The 20,191-nt window shown below is 53.8% G+C and overlaps 1 protein-coding gene and 1 long non-coding RNA gene across 4 annotated transcripts; one reads left to right on the top strand and one right to left on the bottom strand.

Moving 5' to 3' along the window:
• Positions 1-1,345: 1,345 nt before the first annotated feature.
• Positions 1,346-9,172, bottom strand: NEFH (neurofilament heavy chain). The gene is made up of 4 exons (XM_019978089.2): positions 8,235-9,172; positions 6,197-6,396; positions 5,141-5,265; positions 1,346-4,006 (listed from the first exon to the last, which is right to left on the bottom strand). The coding sequence occupies exons 1-4, from the start codon at positions 9,094-9,096 to the stop codon at positions 1,948-1,950; spliced, it is 3,246 nt and encodes a 1,081-aa protein (XP_019833648.2). The 5' UTR covers positions 9,097-9,172; the 3' UTR covers positions 1,346-1,947.
• An 82-nt stretch (positions 9,173-9,254) lies between these two features.
• Positions 9,255-19,584, top strand: LOC139176773 (uncharacterized). 3 transcript variants are annotated; one of them, XR_011561224.1, is made up of 4 exons: positions 9,255-9,402; positions 11,300-11,366; positions 13,142-13,278; positions 16,844-19,584. It is a non-coding gene; the product is annotated as an uncharacterized lncRNA (long non-coding RNA). The 3 variants fall into 3 exon arrangements; XR_011561223.1 differs by lacking the exon at positions 9,255-9,402 and having other exon boundaries at positions 11,240-11,366; XR_011561225.1 differs by lacking the exons at positions 9,255-9,402; positions 16,844-19,584 and adding an exon at positions 15,081-15,541 and having other exon boundaries at positions 11,240-11,366.
• Positions 19,585-20,191: the final 607 nt, after the last annotated feature.

Here is a 20,191-nt window from a genome sequence, read left to right as displayed (position 1 = left end):
AAGATCTGTTTCTCTAAGCCTCAGATTCCTCAACTGAGAAATGCAAGTTCAATAGCGCTTGCTCCATTGGGCTGTGTTATTAGGCAGTGGACATAAAATGTGTAGTCCAGAGCCCAGTCCTGGGGATGCCCAGTAAGTGGTGACCGAAACTGATGACCTGGATTCTAGTCCGGACAAGTCCCTTCGTGTCTTCTGTAGACATTGGCTGAGGCAATGATTCATGAGAGCCCTTGTAACTCTAATACGTATCATGTTTCCCTATGATGTCAAAGCCACATTATCTATGTAACACATTTTCCCAAAACTTAGTGGCTTAAAACAGCAGAAATCTATCATCCAGGTGCAGTTTAGCTGGGCACTTCTTCCTTAAGGCCTCTCAGAAAGCTACAATCGGTGTCGTCTGGGGCTCAGCAGGGGAGGATCTTTGTCCATGTTCGACAGCATGGTTGTTGGCAGGATTCGGTTTCTTGTTGTTCTGAGGACCCTTGTTCTTCACTGGCTGTTGGCTCTTTCCACTCCTGGCCTTTTGAAGGCTTATCCTCAGAGCAGCTTACCACATGGCAGCTGGCTTCCAGCAGAATGACCAAGTAAGAGAGCAATGGAGAACAAGCAAAACAGAAGCCAGAATCTGTTTGTAATCTACTCTCAGAAATGACATCCCATCACTTTGCCATATTCTAGTTACTAGAAATTAAGTCATGAGGTCAAACTTTTACACTAAAGACCCCACATAAATCCACATGAGCACTGCAGGTTTCAAAAGCATGTCCAGAGAAGCATGTTGGAGTCCAATTAGGCGACTGTTAACAAATTGTTCCTAATAGTGGTGACTGTAGTCTTCAGTACAGGTGAATTAGCTACATACAGCCCCTCATTCAGAAAGCTCATCCCTCCTTACAAAACAAGGACATATGCAGAGCTCTTAAATAGATGGCTCCGTGTCCCCAGGACCTCACCTGTCCCCAGACTTCAGTGTGCGTTAGAACCAAGTGGGAGTCGGTGACGCCTGCAGTGTCCCAGGCCAACCCCTCAGATTCTAATTCAGAGGTTGGTGGAATGAAGGAGTCTGCATGTTTATAAGGTGCCCAGATGCTTATATAGGTGGTACATGGACCTTGTGGAGAAACCACACACCAGGCCACCTGTTTATAAGATTTCAAAGCACTGAGCACAGTGCCTGGGTTTGTGCCCAGGAAATAGCCTGAGGGCAGCCTCGTAACCAGTCCCGGACGCACAAGATTTCCTGTTCCCTCCCAGTCCCGCGCACTCTCAAGTGTAAAATTAAGACCTCCCTTGCCCATCCCCCAGCCCGTCCAGGGGAAAGGAAGAAATGACAACAGTCACATTTCTATTTTATAAGCACTTGGTTTTATTGCACAGAAGCAATTGAAAGTGGATTCCAGTGGAAAAGTGCGCCCTGGCGTGGTACAGTGGTCAGCGCCCAGCCCCACCTGCTGCAGCTCTTCTGGGACAGAGAGCTTTAGGCAAGGACCCGACCACCCCTTTGGAAAATAGAAGGCATTCAGGAATAGGTTAAGACATCTCAAGCATTATGTGTTTCTAACTGCTCATTCATTATTGCGGTCATCTGTCAGTTGCACATACAGGAAATAAATGCACTTATTTGGAGAGGAGGGGGCAGTCTGTATAGTCAAGTGTTTACGTGTGGCATTCGGCATATATCACATTCGGCTACATAAGCTATCATAACATAATTGCCCATCGCCTAGGGAGGGTTTGGGCCATGGGGCTGGGAGTTGGGAGGACCCTCTCTTGCTAACATATTGCTAATAGAAATTCCTGTTTGGTGAAGGAGGGCCTGTTGTCTAAGCAGAGTTTCTTCTTAAAGAAAAGAGAGAAAAAAGTGAAAATTTGTGATACTGATCTTTGAGCTCCCAGACCCCCCTGAGTTTCTTTGGCTGCTCTGAACGATCCCTTCTCCCTACCTTACTTCTCTCCCTTGGTGGCCTTATCTTCTGCGGCCTTCTCTGCAGGTCTGCTGTCTTTCTGGTCTGTGCTGGAGGATTTCTCAGCCTTGGCTTTCCCGGGTGTGGAGGCCTCCTTGCCAGGTTCCTTGGCTTGGGCCTCTGTTTTGGGTTTCTCCTCAGGCTTCTTGGCTTCTGCGGCCTTCCCCTCCTTGGCGTCTTTTTTCTCTGGTGCTGCCGGCGTCTCTTCCTTCTTTGGCTTTTCTGCTGCTTTGCTGGGTTCTTTGGGCTTGGCATCATCTGGTTCCTTCTTGGCCACCTCAGTCTTCTCTTTAGGCTTGGCCTCTTCCTTCCCCTTGGCAGGAGCCTCCTTCTCTGGGGTGGTTGCTTTTTTCTTATCTTCAGCCTCTTCCTTCTTGGCTTCAGCTTTGGGTTCTTTGGGCTTTTCCACAGCAGGCTCCTTCTTCTCCTCGGGCTTTGGAGCCTCCTTCTTGGGCACCTCATCTTTCTTGCTGTCCTTCTTCTCCTCAGCTTTGGGTATGGCTGGAGCTTTCTCTTCCTCTGCCTTCTTTGGGGGCTCTTTGGCTCTCACCTCCTGGGGTTTTTCTTCCTCCTTCACAGGGGACTTGGCCTCCTCCTTCTTTGGGACCTCCTTCCCAGGAGCCTTGGCCTCATCCTTCACAGGAGACTTGGCCTTCTCTGGGGATTTGGCCTCCTCCTTGACAGGGCTTTTGGGCTTCTCTGGGGACTTGGCCTCCTCCTTCACAGGGCTTTTGGGCTTCTCTGGGGACTTGGCCTCCTCCTTCACAGGGCTTTTGGGCTTCTCTGGGGACTTGGCCTTCTCTGGGGACTTGGCCTCCTCCTTCGCAGGAGACTTGGCCTTCTCTGGGGACTTGGCCTCCTCCTTCGCAGGAGACTTGGCCTTCTCTGGGGACTTGGCCTCTACTGGGGACTTGGCCTTCTCTGGGGACTTGGCCTCCTCTTTCACAGGAGACTTGGCCTTCTCTGGGGACTTGGCCTCCTCTTTCACAGGAGACTTGGCCTTCTCTGGCGACTTGGCCTCCTCTTTCACAGGAGACTTGGCCTTCTCTGGGGATTTGGCCTCCTCCTTCACAGGAGACTTGGCCTTCTCTGGGGACTTGGCCTCCTCCTTCACAGGAGACTTGGCCTTCTCTGGGGACTTGGCCTCCTCTTTCACAGGAGACTTGGCCTTCTCTGGGGACTTGGCCTCCTCCTTCACAGGAGACTTGGCCTTCTCTGGCGACTTGGCCTCCACTGGAGACTTGGCCTTCTCTGGGGACTTGGCCTCCTCCTTCACAGGAGACTTGGCCTTCTCTGGGGACTTGGTCTCCTCCTTCACAGGGGACTTGGCTTCCACTGGGGACTTGGCCTTCTCTGGGGACTTGGCCTCTTCCTTCACAGGGGACTTGGCTTTCTCTGGGGACTTGGCCTTCTCTGGGGACTTGGCCTCCTCCTTCTCTGGGGATTTGGCCTCCACTGGGGATTTGACCTTCTCTGGGGACTTGGCCTCTTCCTTCATGGGGGACTTGGCCTTTTCTGGAGACTTGGCCTCCACTGGGGACTTGGCCTTCTCTGGGGATTTGGCTTCTTCCTTCACAGGGGACTTGGCCTTCTCTGGGGACTTGGCCTCCACGGGGGACTTGGCCTTCTCAGGGGACTTCACCTCAGCTGGTGACTTGGCCTCTTCCTTCTGTGGGGACTTGGCCTCCTCCTTCACAGGGGACTTGGCCTTCTCTGGGGACTTGGCCTCGGCTGGTGACTTGGCCTCCTCCTTCTCTGGGGATGCAGCCTCTTCTGCTGGGGGAGACTTTACTGCTTCTCCTTCCTCCTCTTTGGCCTCTTTCTCTTCTTCTTCAGTCACTTCTTCAGTCACTTGGACCTCCTCTGTCTGTTCCTCCACAATCACAGTTTCCTTCTCTGACTTTTCTACCATCTTGATCTTCTCTTCACTTTTGACTTTGATGTGAGTGGACACGGAGGGGATCTTGGGGAGTCCTTCTGGAAGGAGGAAAGGACTCGGGCCAAAGCCAATTCGACATTCTTCACCCTCCAGGAGTTTTCTGCAGAATGGATAATGAAACATGTTACTATTAACTCAAAGTCGATCACTGAGGTAGGGGGCTTCCTGGGTTACTCCGAAGACCCCCTGTGTGTAGTGATACATAGTTTGGTGGAAGAAGGGATGTGAATGGTGGGCACTTAGACTGGAGGAGATCACTAGCAGATCATCCCAAGGACTACCAGAATCTGTACCCCAATGGCATTGCTCTTGTTTTAATTCAACTAAGGCTACCACTTATTAAACTTTTTTTCCTCTGAAAAATGGCCCTCAAGAGAGAACGCCTATATTAACAAAATTTACATGTATTGTCCCTCAAAATGTTGTTTAAGAGAAAGGGGGGAGTATGAGCAAGAAATTCCACATTTATAAACCTGGGCTTTAAAGGTATTAGAATGTTCCCATTTGAATTTCAAGGCTCTGTTGTTATATTCTCATCCTTTGAATTTTAGGAATAGAGTAGGGACAGAGTTCCTACACTTTCCTACCCACTAGAAGTGTGACCTTATTAGCAAAGCCATTCAAACTCTTCAAGCCTCAGTCTCCTCATTGGTAAAAACAGGGTCATTAAGAGTTTCTACCTCAGAGGGTGGTTTCAATGAAATAATGAATGAAAAGAATCTCTTTAAGAGGTAGAGTTGTAAAGGTCCTTGACAACTCAAGTCCCTCCTTTCTCTCCCAAGACAGGCCTCTGGCTGGCTGAATCTGAGAAGAGGGTGGGGAGCTTTAACCCTCTAAATCACTGTCAGACCCTCTAAGTCGCGCTCAAGATATTTGCTTCTCAGAAGACAGAACAATGGTGGCCAGGACTCGGGGGAGGGAGGGGAAGGGATCAGGGAGTTCTTGTTTAATGAGCACCGAATTTCAGTGTGGGAAGACGAAAAGTGTTCTGGAGGTAGATGATAGTGATGACTGGACGGCAATGTAAATAGTTTTAATGCCACTGAACCGTAGGCTTTAAAATGGCTGAACGGTAAATTTTATGCTGTATACATTTCACAATAGTAAGAAAAAAAAATTTTTTTTTTTGGTCTCTAAGACAGCAGGCTACCTCACTGCAGATCTTAAAATCCAAGGCTTCTCCTTCTAAGAACACAAGGGCTCCCACCACCCAAAGGCCCCCCGGCCCCCTCACCTGTAAGCAGCGATCTCAATGTCCAGAGCCATCTTGACATTGAGTAGATCCTGGTACTCTCGGAGCTGGGCTGCCATCTCCCACTTGGTGTTCCTCAGCTCTGCATCCAGCTGCTGGATGGCCTCCTGGGGAGGAGAAGTCACACATGCATTGCTGTCAGTCACCATGGAGACCTCGGCACCAGCGAGGCTGGAGTGGGCTCTGCAAACCCAAAGAGGCCCAGGCCAGCCCCACCTTGTGAAAGCTTCGGGACCTCATTCATGGACCCGGAACAAACATCCCACTGTGTGTATAACCTCAGCCTGGGGAGTGTTCTGGAATGGAACACGCCAGACACCGACCATGGCTACCACAGGTCATTGGGATGATGGGTGAATTTTTACAGATCTTAAGCTTAGAAAGGGCTCAGTGGGAACTTGTCTGCTTTGGCTCCCTGTTGTCTGCCCAGTGCTCCAAAGCACCTGCACAGTAAAGGCTCGGGAGGCAACTGCCGTTGATGGCTGAGACCATGCACAGAAGCACGCTAAGCATGAGCTGAGGCTTCTCCCCGACCCAAGCCCCCGAGCCACTGCTTAAAGGCAACCACCGTGGCTGATCAAAAAGCAGCCTCTTTTTCTACAACAACCACATACTGCTTGTATAATAAGTTCTCTAAAAGAATTTTTAGACACTTTCTTTCAATCATTGTCTTTAGTGGGAGGTATCTGCTGAGGCCTTCCCAGGCTGTCCTCACTCAGACACTGGTTACTGTTTACTGAACACCCACCACGACCAAGACTCTGCTGTCTCTCACTCATCTCATGAGAAGTTCATCTCTCTCTTTAATCTTCATAGCTCTGCAAAGGAGGCTTTTTTTTTTTTTAATTGCATTGAGAGAATTCAGTCACAGAGAGAGGCAGATAACTTTCTTAGGGTCACACAGCTAGAAAGACATACAGGTACCCCTGGCATGTCTGACTCTAAGGCCTATGCTCTCCACTCAAAGAGGGACAGTGACTTGTCCAGGGTCACCCAGCAAGGTTAGGTGGTCTGGCTTTCTGCCCCACCCCTGCCCACCTGGTAGGATGCGATGTCAGCCTGGTGACGGTCCTCCAGCTCAGAGCGCTGCCTCTCCAGTGAGTCCTTGGTGCTTTTGAGCGTCTCCAGCTCTGTGGTCCTGGCCTGCAGCTGGCGCCGGTACTCAGATATCTCCTCCTGTGCTGAGCGCATGGCGTCTGTGTTCACCTTGGCTGCCTCGGACAGTCGGTCCAGCCTCACTGTTGGGGAGAGAGGCAGGGCACAGGGTTAGACACAACTGGATTTGGAAGGGGCCACACGCGGGTTAAGGACCTCCTGAGTGCCAGGGGCTATTGTGGATGCTTCACTCATCCTCTCCTGTGTGACAGGCAGATGACACTGTCCAAGGCCAGCAGGCCAGTTTGAGCAGCAGGACTGGGGTTCAAATCTAGTGTGTATCTGGCTCCAAAGATCACACCCCGACTCCCCAAACGCAGGCCTCAGGTCCTGCACAGCAAAGAAGCCCCTATTTCTTCTGGCCCTTCTGGTTCACCTCCCCAACAAAGGCTGGCAGTGCGGGGGGTTATGAAACCTGGCCCATGGAGCTTAACCTCAAGCTTGGGGTTGAACAAATCAATGAGCCTATGACCTTTAGAGGCATTAGGGCTCTGGGAGCCATGGAGCCATAGCAGAGCCCAAATCCCTGTGGAGTCTGAGGCCCGTGTGCCAGCTCCTCTGTCCCTTCCTCCCCCTGGCTGCGCGTTCTCTAGCACAGGAGCCCCTGTGCCCATGGCAGCCACACCCTGGCTCCTGTGAGCAACAGGCTGCAGGTTCCCAGAAGGCTTCAGGGGCCAGAGTGGGTCTGGAGATCTAGTGTGAACCTCCTGACTGTGAGCATCCTGAATCCTGAGATAATGATACCCAGGACCTGAGTCTTAGGAGCTGAGGAGGAAGAGTGATCCAGAAGTCCTGGGATGGTCTGCCAGGGTGAAGAGCAAAGTCCAAGAGGGCAGCTTGCTCTGGGAGGAGCCTTGCTGCTGCAGAGATGGGGGAGGGGTGGTTCTGCTACCGCAGAGGAGAGGCAGGAACCAGAAAAGCCATGCACCCAAACCCCAGCTTTTCTGGTTTTCCCTCCTAGTGCTTCCAGAGACTTAGAGACCATCCAAATGGGTGAGGATTCTTACCCACTGTGTATCACAGGCTTCTCTGAAAATCACTGAAGCCTCTGTGCCCTCTCCCAAGAACAATGCAGAAGTTTTAAGGAGCGTGGAACGCCCCAGGGTAAGAAGCCCAGTCGGTCCATTCCCCTTCTAATCCCAAAAGGAATGAAAACCAGAGAGGGCAGAGTGTGGGTCAAAGTCACCCTGCGGGTGTTGGACACAGCTTCAGAGCTGCAGCAGCTGCACCCTAGCTGACTCAGGGTGGCGTAGAGGTGGGGGAGGGAGATAGATTTGGGAGGCTCCCAGCTTTCAGGAAGGGGAGAGAGGACATTCAAGGGCCCCTGGCCCCTTCAGCCTCACACACCAATTGGTTGTAATGATGGCCTTCCTGGGGAGAGAGAATGTGAGAATGACTCACCCTCTCTGACTGTGGCGGGGAGGGGCCTGATAGGTGTCAGGAGAATGGGGTCCCCTGCAGTGTGCAGAAGAGGGGGATGGGCAGCATTGGACGGGGAAGGGATGTTACTTTGAGGGGCAATGAGGGACCTCCCCGGCCCCAACGACTAGAAGCCGGCGCCGCTTTGGAGCGGAAGAGGGAACCTGTTGGAAGTGGGGCTGACTCACAGTCGAGGGGTTACCCTGACTTGGGAGAAGGAGCAGAGAGGACTGAGAATTGAAGGACAGATACAAGGACCCTGGAGAAGGCCAAAGGAGAACCTAGAGTGGGGAGGAAGAGGCGGGGAGTGCCGCACAAAAGACCCAGAGTAAAACTGTTTTTTAGCTAAGGGGCGTGCCCTTTGCTGGGGGAACCTGAGCAACCGCACCATCCAACCAGCCCTCTAGGCCGACTCCACCGACCCCCTAGGTCACACCACCCTGCCTCTCGATGTCCGACCACTAGGGGGCGCCCCTCCTCCCTGCCCCCCGCGCCTGCAAACCTCGGAACCACTCCTCGGACTGAAGCGTGCTCTGCACCGTGTGGCCTTCAAGCTGCGCGCGGATCTCGCGCAGGGCAGACGTCACGTCGCACTTGAGGGCATCGCGCGCCTCGGCCTGCGTCTGCGCGGCGCTGCTGCTCTGGATCTGGCCGAGCAGCTCGCCCACCTCCTCCTGGTGGTGACGCCGCAGGTAGCCGCACTCTTCCTGCAGGGCTTGTGCCTTCTTCTGCAGCTCCACGCGCGCCGCCTCGGCCTCCTGCGCAAAGCGGGCCAGTGCGCGCGTCGCTGCCTCGGCCTCCTCGCGCTGCCGGGCCTCGTCGTCCAGGCGCTGGCGCACGTGCGCGATGTCCTCCAGCAGGTGCTCCTGCTCCAGGCGCAGCTGGCCTCGAGCCGCGCCCAAGCGCAGCACTGCGCCGCGCATCTCGCGCACCTCGCGCTCGTACAGCTCGCCCATGGCTGCGCGGCCCGCCTGCTGCTGCCGCAGCGCCGCCGCCTCGCCCTCCAGGCTGCGGTTATGCGCCTCGAGCTGCCGCACCTTGTCGATGTAGCCCGCGAAGCGGTCGTTCAGCACCTGCAGCTGCTCCTTCTCACTGCGCGCCACCACCACGCAGCCCTCCGGTCCGTTGCTCAGGGTGTCTAGCGAGTCGGTGCTGGAGGTAGTCCCGGCGCCTCGGAAGCGGCTCGGGGAGGCCGACACGGAGCTCACGGAGGTCCGCGCCCATGAGTGGAATCCGCTGGAGGAGCCGGCTGCAGAGCGCGCTCCGCCCGCGCCGCCTTTGCGAGCCAGTGCATAGTGCAAGCTGCCGCCTCCGTGGAGCGGCGCGAAGGCGCCCAGCAGCGCGTCGGCGCCGCTGAAGCTCATCGTGGCCGGAGCGGGTGCGGCCACCGGCGGAGAAGGAGCCCTGAGGCTAGGAGGAGGCGGGCGACACTGCAGCACCTCCGGACCGGCCGGCCCTTTTATAGCAGCCCGGCGGGGTCCAGCCCCTCAGCAGTTCGGGCGGGGCGGGGGAGGAGGGCCCCGCCCTCTCCGCCTCCTCCCCCAGCGGCCTAGGCCGGCCGGCTCCGCCGCAGTGAGAGGGGCGGGGCAGGGGAACCTAGGAGTGAAGGGGAATCGACAACGCAGCGTCAGAGGAGACCCGCGCCCCCACCCCGCCGAGGGCGTCAGACGGTAGAGGACTCCCGGAGTGGACCGCCGGGGACCCCCCGGGTGCGGGTGGCGAGACCCTACTACTATGTTCGGAAAGAGAGAAGGCGTCCGAAATGGGGGAGCGAGGGCAAGGAGACCAGATGGGAATGGGACAGGATGCCCTCGGGATGGGGTGGTGGAAGGCGCAGTAGGATGAGGACCCCGAGTGATAGGGGGCACAGGAATTCCCTGATAGTTAGACCCTCAGGAGAGGGAGCTCAGAGTGTCTGCAGCCGGCCCGGAATAGGGGAGGAGAAAAGTACTCCTGAATGGAGGCATGGTGGGCGCTACAGAGTAGAGATAGAAGACCCTAGCTGCTAGAGAGGCCACCAAGAGAGGATTCAAGAACTCGGCAACCGGCCCGAAAAAGGGGAGGGGGCCTGGAGTTGGGGAGGGGCGGCAAGGCTGCCCTGAATTGGGGGTGTGGGAGACACTGCAGAGGCTAGAGAAGGGAAGCCCGGATTGGGGGTGGGCACAGTGTTCTCCTCAGGATAGGAGGCAGGAGACCCCGAAACCGGCCCCAGCAAGAAGGACCCTCAGTGAAGTGTGCAGAGGGTTCCCTGTAAAGGCGGAGTGTGCAAGGGTCAAAGAACCAAGAGTGGGGGTACTGCAGGGAATGGGGCATGGCGTTGGGAGAGCTGGTGTGAGTTGGGTGTGGGGTTTGGGGAGGTGGCAGGGGTGCCAGGAGTCCCTCGGGCCAGGGTCTGCACACCGAAGACAGCCCCACAGTTGCTGGCGAATGACCTTGAACACGTTGCCCCCACCCCCACTCGGTTCACCCATCGGTACAAAGAACAGACCTTGCTCCAGGTCAGGCTGCAACTTGAGACCCCCAGAGACTTGGGAAGTCTCCAGCATCAGTAGAGGAGAGGAATCCTACTGCCCGTGGACATAGCAGCCACTTCCCCACAACTCGGAAGTCCTTTCTTCCTCTCCCCTCTCCATCTCCTCGGCTTCAACTTGTCGTTTCTCCCCACACCCACAAGAGACAAGTGGGTGTCATGACTGGGCTCCCTTCTCACACCCGGAGAAGCGGTGAGAAGCTTTCAGGGTATCAGAGCTGCTCACCCCCACAAGCCTTAATTCAGGTAGAAAAGAGGCCTTTGTATTTGGGGGACCTGCACTGCTGTTGATAGTTAGCTTTGTCTTGGGTTTGACTCCAGTCAAGAGCCTTGGGAGTGGGGGTGGTGCTGCAGCTGATGCTTCAGCACCAAGGACAGGGCCTACTCTTTGTTGGGGAGAAAGGGGTTAATTAACCTCTGCCTTCCCCTTGAGGGATGGGAGGGAGGAATTCTATCTCACTGATGTCTGATCCCTATGCTATGCAGATGGGGGACTGAGGAGGGGTGGATGGGTAATCCAGTGGGGTCACCCTGGCAGCCAGAGACCCAGCCCCTTGACCTTCTATTGGGGGTCCAGTTCCTCCATTCTGTGACTGTCTCCCACATACACACCTGTCTTGTCCTTCCATTGGAGCTGAAGGGACCTAGATGTCAGGTGTGGTGAGGCGGGGAGCCTTGAGACCCCCTAGGGAGTCACTGAAGACTTCCATCCCAGACCTGAGCCTCCCTCAGGCAGTTAATTCAACCTGCACTACATTTCCAGTCTGCATGGTTTTCCTTCTGTAGGCTCCCCAGGATGGGGACAGACAAATACCCTAGGGAAGACCTCTATCTGTCCTTTTCTCTCTGCACTCCACCTCACTCCCAGACCCCTGGTTCTAAGCAGGCCCTCAGAGATGGGGATGTGATTGTACTGTCCCTTTAACCAGGTTTTACTGGGAGGAGAGTGCACTGGGGAGGAGGAGGGAGGGGGAAGGGAGTTTCTGGTTTTGCATGAAGAAGCAGAACATGATGAAGCATTTTTCCCCTGTTTAAAGGTCCAGCTATGCTCCAGTTTGCAGGGGGCAAAAGGGCAGGTGTGCAGTTGGTGCTGGGAGGATGGAGGTGAGTGTCTGGCCTGAGGCTTCTAAGAATGGCATTTGGGGGGCTTGCAGAGGGCTCCCCATTGACTTGTCATTCTGCTTGGAATCTTGCCATTAGCTCTGTTCCTTTGGGTCTTTTCAGTCATCTGCATAATGCAGATGCATCCTCTGGGTGTGGGGAGGCTGACAGGCAGCTGACAGCAAAGCGGAGTGGCAGCAGGGGCTGGGTAAAAGAGAGGAGGGGGCCAAGATGGATTCTGTCAAGGCTGGGCGCCCACAACCATGGGATTCTAAGCAAGAAGTCCCTAATGTGATTCATGTGGCTGGAAAATGCCATGAGGGTGGGAATCCTGAGGTCAGTCCCCTCAAAGGGCCCTTCAGGCTCACCTCCTGGAAGTCATTCCCTTTTACCCCAACATGTAGTCAGTTATCCCCTCCATGGTCCCCAGTGCTAATCCACCACATCACACTTACCACCCTGAGTTGTCATTGGGTGAATGAATGGATGGATGAATAAATTCCAGCCGTTCCTCACCCAAACTTGTGGTCTAAAGGGGACTAAAAATGATTCTGCCCTGAGTCCTTGAGTCTCAAATCCCTTTGATCTTGCTGCCCCAGTTTTTACCATTTGAAACTGAGTAGAACAACAGTGTCATGTATCCATTCATTCATCCATTCTTCACATGTTTACTGAGTGCCTGCTATGTGATAGATGTACAAAAAACACTGAGGTTCGGAACCCCAGAAACTTCTAAAATTGTCTCCCTGGGACAAGAATTCTCAAGTCGTTCCCAAATCCCAGTGCAGCATTTCTCAGGGCAACTTCTTGAGGATTATGATAAGCATTCCTCCAAAAAGGAGGAGAAACAGGAGTTTGACAGCTGAAGGAAGTTATCAGGACTCTTGGTGCAGCTCTTAGAGCCTGGACATGGTGATGAGCATTAGGAATCTCCCAGAGGTGCCAAGTTCCCCAAAACTTATTTGACCACAGTGGCTTCTGACCCCCCAAGTGTCACCCAAAGTGGCCCAGACTGCAGGACCCACTCAGGCATGGGCTTCAGGCCCTGTTCCCTCTGGGCTCTCCTTCAGGGTTAGTGCTCTTCAGGAACAGGGCTGCAGAGTGAAGGGTGAGGGTGGAACACAGTTTTCAGTGAACACTGGCCAAGATTGCTGCCACTCCATTCATTCAGTGTCTAACAGGGTTAGACCCTGTGGTAAGCCCTGGGGACTCTGAAGTATGATACCTCAGTGAGGGGGAATACCCCATGTGTACAGCAGACAGAACTCAGCCACCACTTTCTCCTTGGTACCTCCTCAAACATGGCAAGAATCACTAGTCAAGGATCATTGTCCCTTTTATAGATGAGTAAACAAAGGCCAGAGTAAGGAGATGACTTGCCCAAGTTGACCCAGTGACAGGGTCTCAAATCATCCAACCTTAAGCTAGTTCTGTATACAGAAGGTGAAAACCCATTTCTCTGGCACTGAGGGGCCCAGATGACCTGAGGTTGGAGGAATGAGAGGCCCCCAGAGAGGGAACAAGCGGCTGGCTGGAACTGGAGTCTGGCCACTGACAGGTGATCCAACTGAGAGTCCCTGTGACCTGTGACCCAGTGTCAGTACATCCTTTACGTGGGGCTCACTCCCAGCCCTGGCATCCCACAGCACTGTGTCACCTCGCTGTGACCTCTGTTTGGGATGTATTTGCTAAGCTCATTCTCTTCCTACTTTATGTCTCTCCATAGAACTTGACCTTTTCTAACATGGACAGTTGTACTATCTCATCTCCTCCCATAGAATGTAAGCTTCATAAAATCAAGGACTTTTGCCTGTCTTATTCAGTGGTGCTTTCCTCAGCCCTTGGAACAGTGGTTGGCATACAGCAGAGCTGAACAAATAGTCGAATGGCTGAGCAAGTCCTCTTTGAGAAGCTGGTGAGTACCCGGGCATTTCAGCACCAGGCATCTGGACAACTCCCGGCTGGCTGAGCCCTTGGAGGGCGGCCACTGCCGGCTAAGAGCCTTCCAGCCAGCCTGAGCTGTGCGAGGTCACCTTCGCTAGGGCTCAGACCCTGCCTACTACATTGCTTGCAAACTCTCCTCAGTAATACCTTTTTCTTTTTTAATTCAGCAGTTATTTTTGTGTGTCTGTGAAGCGCAGAGTATTTCTCTTTCTCCTTGTCTCTCTTTGGCGTTCATCATGCCTCATATACTCTCCTTCTCTTCCTCTCTCTGTTCCTTCTCCTTCTATCACACCCTTCCATCTCTCCTCCACCCCCAGTTTCTCTGTCCTCCTTTCCTTCCTCCCCTCTTCCTCCCCCCCGCTCCTTAGAGGTGTCCTATTTTTGCAGGCCTTGACTTATAGTAAAGGGGAGGCGGCCTCCCTCCCCCTACTCCCTTTATGAAGCAGACAGCAAAAAACTGAACTACATGCAGTTTTGCATAAGCCTTCCCCTCCTAGTATCCTCTCATGGTTGTAACCACAGGGGACTGGCCCAAAACTGATGAAAGCCTGCAGTAGGTCTGCTTGCCTGCCCACCCGTCTGCCACCCTGGGAAGACAGTGGGTAGGAGGCTGAATTCTGCCGAAAAGGTCAGGAGCTGGTGGGTGGATTTACAGATCCGCCCCATCTCCCCCACTCTTACAGTTCTCTTTGCGAGCAATTACAGATGAATGATTCTCCGGCGGTGGTTCCTGAGCCTGAGAGTGAGATGGTTCATTGGTCTTTCCTAAGGGACCAGTTCTAGCAATTGGGTGAGGCTTGTGGACTCACACATGCTCTAGGACTGTTATATTCTTGTTACCCAGTGCAAGAGGCTAAGCAACAAGAGGACTCAAGGCTCTGCTAAGAAGAGGAAGAGGTACCTTTGTTTTCACACCTGGCCTCTCTCATTCTAGCAACTGTATGAGATTAAATACTCTGACTATTCCCATTTCGTGGTTTGGGAAATGGAGGCTCAGAGGAGGTCGGGTAACTTGCCCCAGGTCACAGGTAGTAAATGGCAGAGCTGGGATTCAAACCCAGGTCTGCTGGTCTCTATAGCATTTACGCTCAACTTTAAGGCTATGCTACCACCTTTCATGTTCATGGGAAGGCCCAGCTGGGTCCCCATAGGACCACTGCTTTAGAACTGGACCCAGCCCTTTCCTGGTCCTGTCACACTGTCTGGAGCTTTGCTCCGGGAGTTCCCTCCAGCATCTGGTGGAAGCTAGGGAGGTGGAGAACCAGCATTGTCTTGGGGAAGGTGGCATCCCAGGCCACCTTACAGTCAGGAAGTTGAAATGACGGCCGATGGCTCTCTGGATGGCCTAGCCTGAGGCAACAGATAAATAGACGGTAGCCATGGAACCATGCTTGATGTTCACAGGTAGATCTTGGGTCATCAAGAAAATGATCTGGCAACCTCTGTGTGGTGCTCCCTGTGCAGGCCACCTAAGTATGTGGTGTCTGCAGCAGTCGCCCTAGGTCTGCAGGGCCCTTTCCCAATACGGGCTAGGCTGTCTAGGTCAGAGAGAGAAAGTGGCCTGCCAAGGTCGCAGAGCTCACAGCAGGGCCTGCTGCACTTCTCAAGATGCGCAGTCACTTTTAGAAGAATATATTTAAGTGATGCTTCCTCTCTTTATCCTGGCTGTCCATAGTACATTTGAGAAAGATTCTATACCAATCAGTTTAAAGTGGGGTATTGAGGCTTGGGGGAAGAACTATCAGTTGGATAAAAGTTCATTTCTGTTGGCAGGTAAATGCAGCATTACTGGGCATTAAAAGAGGCCCTGGCAAACGAGCTCAGAGGATGTGAAGTTTGCTTCTCTGAGGGGCAGCCACATCCTAGCCCCTGTCCCTCTAAGGTCAAGCGGCATGAGGACTCATAGGGCCTGGAAGCAGCCTGGTGCCAACCAGAAACAAATGCCAGCAGAGGGGAGACGTGCCAGGAAAGTTTCTGAAACCTCTTCCCTGGCCCTGAGCCAGGCGCCTGCCCTGGACAGAAGACTGTGGGAGCCCAGAGCAGACCTGGGTCGGGGACTCAGTCACACGTGCAGGAAAAAACTCCGCTGGGCACCTGAACTGCCTTCTGGCTTCCGGGGAGGTTAGCAGTGAAGGAAGAAAGAGACAAAGCTGACCTTGAGGTCTTTACGGTCTTGGAGGGAGTTAGTGGAGAAAATGTGCTTTTCATTAAAATTTTAAAAAATCGTGCCTCAATGCTGGTCACCAAAGTGAATCTCTGTGCCCTCCCAGATCCTCTGAGTCAGAATCTCTTGTGGAGGGGCCTGGGGATGTACATCTGAGCCAGTGTCCCTACAGCAGAACAGCCTGTATTGATCTGGCCTTGACCAACCTTCTAAGTCCGCTGATTAAGCCCCTGCTGTTAAGTCTTTTGCATATGTTTTCTCATTTAGGCATCACATCCACTCCAAAAAGCTTTGGTGAGGAAATTGAGGCCTGGAAAGGTTAAATCACTTGCCAAGCACAAAACTTGGCTCTAGAACACAGCCACCCGGCCCCACCCCTGTGTTTGCTCAGGACATCCCTCTCTCCCAGAATCTCTTCTGCTTCCGACCCACCTCTGAGAAATTCTTGATTCTGCAATATTTTCTTGTACCCGTACCCAGAGCTTCTTGTCTGAAATCCTTTTCCCCTGCCCCCATTTTCACATAACTTCTCTTTATCCTTCACCTTCAAGGAGCCTTCCCTAACCCCCAAGGTGTGGGCTCTTACGACCCCCTGACTTGCCCTTGTTCTAGCCTAACCCTGTATTCTAAAGGGCTGTTTGTCACCTAACTCAACTTTGGGCAAGGGCAAGAGGCATCTCTTACTTAATGTTGCTCCCTAGGACCTGGTACCAGAATGTTAGCTCAGTGAAGTTTGTGGAAAGAGTAAATGTCCGTGGTGACTCCCTATAGGCCCTTGTCCACCCTATCCATCTGTAAGTAGAAGCTGTCTTGGTCTGCATTTCACAACTCAGAGTTCAAGGAAGCAGGGCTAAAGGGCCTTAGGGGCCATCAGTTACACAGATGAGAGAACTGAAGCCCACGTGGTCAGTGGCAGGTCTGACCCTCAGCCAGTGGTTTCAGTACATCTGGCACCTGCCTTGTCTCTGGCTCTGCAGCTGAAGGGGAAGCAGGAACTGACATGCGGACTTTATTTCCTGTCTTTGGGGGAGCCCTTCGCCCATTATCACAATCATTACCTTTTACTAGGTGCTTACAAGGTGCCAGGCTCTTTATTTTTTTGATTTAATCTTATTGATTTGGCTGAGCCAGGTCTTAGTTGCAGCATATGGGATCTAGTTCCCTGACCAGGGATCGAACCCTGGTCCCTTGCATTGGAACTCGGAGTCTCAGCCACTGGACCACCAAGGAGGTCCCCCAGGCCCTTCCTATGTGTCTTACCCACAGTTTTCAATTCTCACAATTTATACAGGGATGGAAAGTGCAATGACCCCTAATTACAGATGAACAAACTGAGGCAAATAGCATGCATATCTATCAATGTGTCTTCCAGTTCCTCTCACAAACTTATTCGGGTCCCACTGGCGTCTCACAAGACTTGTCATCAAGCCTATTTTCCAGAGGAAGAAACCGGGGCTCCAAGGTTGCAGAACCTGTTTCTGCGCCTCCTAATACGTTGGCCGGCTCTCCGGCTTGACGGGCTCGCACTGGCAACAGCGCCCTCTACAGGCGGAGGCGGAGACGCCGGCATTACGGTCAGCCCCGCCCCTCGGCACCGGAAATGCCCGAGCTTTCCCTCCGGCTTCCGAAGATTGTCGAGCGCTCCTCCGAGCGCTCGGGCTCGGAAATGCGGACAGCGAGCGCTACCTACAGCTGGAACCCAGCTTTCCGGCAGCCCTGGTCGCCACAGCTCCGGGTCAGAGGCATCCCTGGAGACTGCAGAAAGGTGGCAGCGACCTCGGTTGCCATCGCTTCCTTCGTCGTAACGGCAGGGCAGACGCCGAGATGCCACCGGGAGGACTGACCACACAGCCTTGAACCGAGGAGGCGGAACTCTGGGATGGGCTCTCTTCCTCGGGGACGGGGTCTCCTGGGGAAGGGGACCGTCCCTGGGCTACCGTGCCACAAGCGAGGACACCTGTGCATCAAACCCTGAACCTGAGACCGGGCGTCTGTGAGTCTGTGGACAGCAACCTTCCTTTCCCAGACCTCAGTTTCTGCACCTGAAAGGGGGACTCCTCCAGGACACTTCCACTTGCAAAAACCGGAATTTTGTCCAGCATTTTCAGAATCCCCGCCTCCAGGCAGGCGCCGAGAAAGCAGAGCCGAGTCCTTGTGCCTCCAGACAATCAACGATAACTAACGGTTCAGAATCCACCCCGAAGTCAGACCAACCCAAGAATGCCTACACTCCCTCTGGGGCATCTCGGACAAGTGACCTCTGCTTTCTGGGGCTCAGTTTCCACATCTGTAGAATGGTGTGGAACAGGGCCAGCTTCTTTTGAGGTTTGGTGGGAAAACATATGCAAAAGCCTAACACTATTTCTGGCTTAGAAAACCCTTAATAAGCACAACTGTGACCGGTTGTCACAGTTCTGGGCCCTGGGAGGGTTCCTGAGCCGTGGACCCTGCCCGTCTTCTGCCCTCTGTGACCAAGATGGTGTTAGGGGCAGGGGAAGAGCGGCAGATGTGGGGTGCACGCAGTCCCTGCCCCGGAGGCAGGAGGCACAGGGCTCCGAGATCGCCTTGCCTTGCTGCGATGGCACTCCTAACGCTGGGCCAGGCGCCCTGCAGCCTGGGATGGGACGGACATGCAACGTGGCCATGAAAGTGGTGAGAGTGGTGCTCAGATCCACTGAGCACTTCATTTAGGCCTGGCTTTGCATGAAGCCTATCACATGTATTATATTCATCCCCCCAAAGTCCTGTCTAGTAGGTCTGTTCCTGCCATCCCATTTTCTGATGAGACATTTGAAGCCCAGAGTCACAAACTAGTAACCAGTCCGAGGTCACCCAGCTACCAAGTGACTGAAGCAGCAGTCCACAGTCTTACCCACTGTTCTGTGCCCAGAAACATTTGGCGTGGAAGGCAGGTGGCAGAGGGGAAATGACAAGGGCCCACCAGTGTTAGTAATATACACTACAGATGGAGCCCTTAGTGAGTGTTGGGTGCTGGCCTAAGGGCCAGCATCATTTACATTCCTGAGAGTGAGCCTATACTATAGGTTCTGTTATTACTACTTTTGGAGAAGGCAATGGCACCCCACTCCAGTACTCTTGCCTGGAAAATCCCACGGACGGAGGAGCCTGGTAGGCTGCAGTCCATGGGGTCACTAGGAGTCGGACACGACTGAGCGACTTCCCTTTCACTTTTCACTTTCATGCGTTGGAGAAGGAAATGGCAACCCACTCCAGTGTTCCTGCCTGGAGAATCCCAGGGACGGGGGAGCCTGGTGGGCTGCCGTCTGTGGGGTCGCACAGAGTCGGACACGACTGAAGCGACTTAGCAGCAGCAGCCGCACTGCCACTTCATCAGTGAAAGGTTATCTCATCTGTATGGTCACACTGCTAGTACAAAACTCGGTCTCTGGGGACCATCGGTGGAGCACTTTGCCTTAGGAAGACCCCGCTGTTCTCTGATTCTCAGTTTCCTCTTTTGTAAAATGAGAGGCTTGCACCGGAAGGCCCTGAGTGTGACTTCCTGAGCTTTCATTGTTTGATCTTAGGGAGCATTGACATGATGTCCCGAGTCCCGGATTTCTTCCTAATTATCTGTGACCTGGGGACGCCTGGGCTGAGACCATTGCACCTCTGGGCCTCAGTTTCCGCTTTCATAAAATGTGGAGACTAGACAATCCCACTGACCAGGGCACCTTCCAGCTTTAATATTTTATGAGTGCAAATGAAGAGACAAGCTGAAGTTCAGCAAACTCTGCATTCTCTGAGAAATTCTAATAAATGTGAATCTGCCACGTCACTCAGAACATTCGTTCCTGGGGCTGGGCTTCCAAGGACAGACACCTGCACAGCTGAAGGCGAGCTGCCACCTCCAGACAATCACCAGTAACTAATGGTTCAGGATCCACCACCCCTGAAGTCAGACCAACCCAAGAATGAATGCCTACACTCCCTCTGGGGCATCTCGGACAAGTGACCTCTGCTTCCTGGGGCTCAGTTCCCACATCTGTAGAATGGTGTGTAACAGGACCAGCTTCATTTGAGCTTTGGTGGAAAAACATGTGCAAAAAGCCTAACACTATTAGAAAACCCTTAATAAACACAACTGTGACCAGGTGTGTGCAGCGCCGTTCTGGGCACTGGGTGGGTTCCTGAGCCCTGGACCCTGCCCATCCCCGGCCCTCTGTGACCAAGATGGTGTTAGGGGTGGGGGAAGAGAGGCAGGGTCCCACTGAGTCAACCGGGGACCCGGATGTGGGGTGCAGGCAGTCCCTGCCCTGGAGGCCGTGGGTGCAGGCTGCCAGGGCTGATGGTGGCTGAAGAAGCATTAACGAGCATTCCAGCACGTCCCTGGCCAGCAGCAGCCCCTGGGGAGGGGCAGAGGGCCGTGCAAGGACAGAGGAGGCGGAGGATCGGTGTCAGAACTGCCGTGTCATGTGCCAGGGGCTGCAGCTCGGTGCAGGATCGTGGTTGAGACAGCTGAAGTGCGTGCTGGGCTTCAGGCTCTGGTGAAGTGCATTCATGTCTGTCGTGTCCTCGGGACAGGGCTGTGTGACCTGTACGGGGTTCTCAACCTGCAGTACAGAGACTCGACTCCTGGGGAGCCTGTAGGTGAGCTGCAGGGGGCCAGAAGCCCTCAAAACTGGGTGCAGGATTGTGTGGGTGACTCCCCAAGAGGCATAAGACCTCCTAAAGGTCAAAAGAATTCTAGATTTAGGAGTCA

This window comes from Bos indicus, chromosome 17, assembly GCF_029378745.1.
Source record: "Bos indicus isolate NIAB-ARS_2022 breed Sahiwal x Tharparkar chromosome 17, NIAB-ARS_B.indTharparkar_mat_pri_1.0, whole genome shotgun sequence".
In the NCBI taxonomy this organism is placed as follows: domain Eukaryota; kingdom Metazoa; phylum Chordata; class Mammalia; order Artiodactyla; family Bovidae; genus Bos; species Bos indicus.
Note: the sequence above shows the minus strand (reverse complement) of the source record. Positions and strands in the feature narration are given on the sequence as shown.